At 43.5% G+C, this 2,856-nt stretch overlaps 1 protein-coding gene across 2 annotated transcripts in view; it reads right to left on the bottom strand.

Annotated features, from left to right (window-relative positions):
• Nucleotides 1-621: 621 nt before the first annotated feature.
• The window catches only part of FEZF1 (FEZ family zinc finger 1), a 3,490-nt gene continuing 1,255 nt past the window's right edge, over nt 622-2,856 (bottom strand). For both annotated transcript variants that reach the window (XM_011937402.1, XM_011937401.1), the window contains exons 3-5: nt 2,502-2,636; nt 2,122-2,254; nt 622-1,658 (exon numbers count right to left, since the gene is read on the bottom strand). In XM_011937402.1, the coding sequence (XP_011792792.1) occupies nt 1,300-1,658; nt 2,122-2,254; nt 2,502-2,636 (627 nt within the window). In that variant the 3' untranslated portion in view covers nt 622-1,299. The remainder of the gene's footprint in view (nt 1,659-2,121; nt 2,255-2,501; nt 2,637-2,856) is intronic.

Raw genomic sequence — 2,856 nt, forward strand, 5'->3', positions numbered from 1 at the left:
AAGTCTTTAGCAGTTGTTTCACTGTTTTGGCAAGAAAACAGGAGAGACTTGCGGTTAGAAACACCAGAGCCCGAGCTCACAGCGGAGCCGCTGATTAACACTTGAAGCATTTCAAGGACCTGGCACCCGCCACAGTTTGGTTTTCATCCATGTTTCCTCCTTGAATGGAAGTATATTCGTCTATAAACATATATACACATGTAAAAACACAGAGGCTCCCTTTGCCAGCTGTGTATAAGTCAGTATGTGCCTTCAGGATGCAAACAATAGACACCTGTCTATCTATGATTGTAATGCGTTTGAGGAGATGTACATTGCATACAGCTACCGGATATGTTGTTCCCGTTTAACTGTGCACTGCGAACATATCAGGTGGTCCAAGCCAAATCTGTGTTTCTGTTAGAAAACTCCTTGTCTTCTGCTTCTGAAATTTCCCAGATTTCATAACTTTATCCAAAGGTGTAACCATTTAGAAGAAACTATTTGCACTTGATAGATTTTCAGACGAAAACATTAAGTATTATTAATCCAGGGTTTTAGATTTTAAAAAGGAGGATGGATGAGGGGGTCACAGTTAAGAATCTTTAGCTGAATAGTATGAACAGAGCCCTAAAGTTTGTTGATTAAATAAGCATGTTCCAAGTATTTATTTCCAACAGTCAATGAATCAATTTTCACGTGCAATAATCAAAACCAAAATTCAAAATCATCCCATAATGAACCACCCTTATCTAATGTGTATGTGTGTGTGCTCAGGAATGTGGAATATACCCCTATGGGCGCACACATCTATGCGTGTATAGATGACATACACACAGTGTTTCGTTACTTCAGGAAAGGAGGAAATGATAAACATCCTGCAGACATCTTGAGACGGGAGAATCAACACAATGGAAATATATACAATAATAAAATTAAAATGATGCAGCATTCCCGGGTAGAATAATACAGATCTCAATAAATATAGCAGAAATTTGTTTAAACAAAACAAAACAAAACAAACACCATCTCCTCACCCAAGATGAAAAGTCTTTTCAGATTAAAAGAAAAACAGAAAACAAACAAAACCCTCCAAGTTTTTCATAATTGTTAGTGCCTATATAGAACATAATACACAAAACCATTTAGCAGGTGCATGCAAGAGGCGAAAGGCCAAGGGATGCAGAGGCTTCTGGTTGGCCCTAAAGTGTGGGGCCCAACATGCGCCGGGGTCTGCAGACGAACTCAGACCAAGAGCTCTAGTCTGCCGCTGTCTCAGCGTGGGGGCCCGGCGGAGGCTGGGAGGAACCCTGGCCTCAATCACTGGTGGCCCTGGTGGAGCCCGGGCTGCAGGGGCCCGGGGGTTGGCAGCGGTGACTGCAGAGGAGGCAGCGTCACCGGCGGCTGCTGCTGTAGCGGGGGCGGCGGTTCAGTGCCTGGTTCGCCAGCTGCCGTGCGGGCCAGCCCCAGGCTGCTGTCGTGCAGCTTGCGGACATGCTTCTTGAGGTCAAAGTTCCTGCAGAAACCCTTGCCGCACGTGGGGCAGGTGAAAGGCTTCTTGTCGTTGTGGGTGTGCATGTGGAAAGTGAGGTTGTAAACCTGGTGGAAAGCCTTGTTGCAGATATTGCACTTGAACTGCTTCTCCCCGCTGTGGGTCAGCTTGTGGTTTTTGTAATTCCCTGAAACACACAAATGACAGAGATGTGGTTCTGAAAAGAAAAAAAAGAAGAAAAAAAAAGACCCTAAAAAGGGAGGAGCAGACACGTCTAAGGTAGCACCAGGCAAGCAGAAGAACCGCCACGGGTCCCACAACCAGTGCATGGCTACTATCCCTGCCTGCACTTGTCTCCCCAAGTTTATTTACAAACATCGCATCAACAGTGATGCCGTTTCCTTTCAATTTTAATACACATTTATCAGTCCAATTACATAGAATCAGAGCATGCAGTTAAAAAATATACCCTTGTTTTATGCATCATGCCTTTCTCTAATACTAATCAGACTTCGGGTAGGGGGTTAGAATGGCAACAAATGCGCCACATAACTACACTTTAAACATCGTCTTCTAAAACATCCCGAAAATATTAAGTATCAGTTTTCGTAAGACTAACCATGAGAGACAACATTTCTTGGTTTCCATACCTTTTTGATGAAACCCTTTGCCACAGAATTCACACACAAACGGTTTGTAGCCCGCGTGTATTCGGGTATGCGTGTTTAAAGTGGAACTTCTATTAAATGCTTTGCCACACTGGTTACATTTGTGAGGTTTTTCCTAAGCAAGAGAAAGGAAAAGCAGAGACATTTAGATATTTTCTAATTATGTGAAGTTTTGCAAGCTCAAAACACAGTAATGCTTAAACACTTTCAAGGCAGAACAAAAGCAAACAATATATGGCATTCACCCCTGTTCAGCTAGCACGTTTTAAACGACCCTTATCCTAAAGACCAAGGCTTTATCGACTGTTTTTCTGCAAACAGTTCCGAAGCAAACTAGGTGAAATTGAGACAGATGAACACACCTGCGTGTGAATGATCTTGTGCCTGCACAGGGTGCTTGCTTGCCTGAAACCTTTTCCGCACACTTTGCAAACGAAGGGTCTGGCTCCTGTGTGCACTGGCATGTGACGGGTTAAGTTATAGTGCGCATTAAAGACCTTAAAATTAAACACACGTAGAACAGGTTAGCCGAACAAGTAACTTTGAAATCAAACTGGGCAGAGGGAGGGTAGGAGGAAGAGAATCTTACAAAAAGTGTATACAAATAATTACCCCGAAAATACTAAAAAGGGAGGAAGGAAAGGAGGAGCGAGGGAGGGAGGGAGAGAGAGAAGGAAGGAAGGAAGGAAGGAAGAAAGGAAGGAAGGAAAGAAGGAA

The sequence above is a fragment of the Colobus angolensis genome, unplaced genomic scaffold, assembly GCF_000951035.1.
Source record: "Colobus angolensis palliatus isolate OR3802 unplaced genomic scaffold, Cang.pa_1.0 Scaffold163, whole genome shotgun sequence".
Classification (NCBI taxonomy): domain Eukaryota; kingdom Metazoa; phylum Chordata; class Mammalia; order Primates; family Cercopithecidae; genus Colobus; species Colobus angolensis.